Here is a 1,026-nt window from a genome sequence, read left to right as displayed (position 1 = left end):
GTGGTGTTGATATTTTACCACAACCTTTTACAGTAAGGTCTAGAAGTTGTTCTGTGTCTCTGGTGCCTGCTAGTCTGCAGAGCAGGTGTGGACCATTTTGAGCTAGACTTCAACTAGTAAGTTACCTGTGGCTGTGGCAGATAGAACTTGAAGATCCCAGTGGTCTTTCACAGGCTGTTGTTTCTAAAGAGACTTTGCTGGCAGCAAAACAGCAGTATTTGCCTTCATGCACATCAGTGAGTGAGCTATAATAAGCAATCCTTTCAGGAGCTAGCTGTAAAATCACTGCAAGTATGGCTCCAAAATAACTAAAGGTTGAGCTAAACCAACAGATTAGATGCCCTTCCCTTTGTGACACCCTGCCACAGTAAAACCAGTTTTCTGTGTTCTTCTCTGTTAAATCAGTATTCTGCCAGTGCAGCATCCCAGCTCAGCTCGTCAAACAGTTCGTGGGAACAGCAGTGGTGTCACTCCTTGACCTAGAACAAATGTATGAGGTCTAAAGCTGTGTAACAGTTTTCTTTCTTCTCTGTAACTTTTGCAGGTATTGGGGCTGCTGGTGTGGACCCTGATCGCTGGAACAGAATACTTTCTATATCCAGCCTTTGGCTGGGTGATGTTTGTAGCTGTGTTTTACTGGGTTCTCACCGTCTTCTTTCTGATCATCTACATGACAATGACCTACACCAGGATCCCGCAGGTGCCATGGACCATGGTGGTAAATATACCCATTCTTTGTTGCTTCAGGTTTGCTGGGTTTTGAAGACAATAAAATATCAGTGCATTCTGTGTGTTTATTTAAGCAACTCTACTTGTGCTCTTTGTAGATTTTCCCCTAATTACTGTGTGGCTGCATACCTGTAGTGTTTGACCTTCATACTACCCAGACACTTTAAAAACACTTTTTCTATGATGTTTCACCATTTTCTTCATTGGTTGATATAGTGACTTGATTTTTAATGTGTGTGTGACTGATACTTATGCACAGTGACCTCTCTTTCTCTCTGTAGTGGTTACATCCCATGA

The 1,026-nt window shown here is 42.5% G+C and overlaps 1 protein-coding gene across 1 annotated transcript in view; it reads left to right on the top strand.

Annotated features, from left to right (window-relative positions):
* The first annotated feature begins 521 nt into the window (after positions 1 to 521).
* Positions 522 to 1,026, top strand: part of CMTM8 (CKLF like MARVEL transmembrane domain containing 8) — a 7,279-nt gene continuing 6,774 nt past the window's right edge. Inside the window, exon 1 of the mRNA XM_008633999.2 lies at positions 522 to 718. Within this exon, the coding sequence (XP_008632221.2) occupies positions 617 to 718 (102 nt within the window). The 5' untranslated portion in view covers positions 522 to 616. The remainder of the gene's footprint in view (positions 719 to 1,026) is intronic.

This window comes from Corvus brachyrhynchos, unplaced genomic scaffold (assembly GCF_000691975.1).
Source record: "Corvus brachyrhynchos isolate BGI_N302 unplaced genomic scaffold, ASM69197v1 scaffold94, whole genome shotgun sequence".
NCBI lineage: Eukaryota > Metazoa > Chordata > Aves > Passeriformes > Corvidae > Corvus > Corvus brachyrhynchos.
This window is presented reverse-complemented; position numbering and strand designations above follow the sequence as displayed.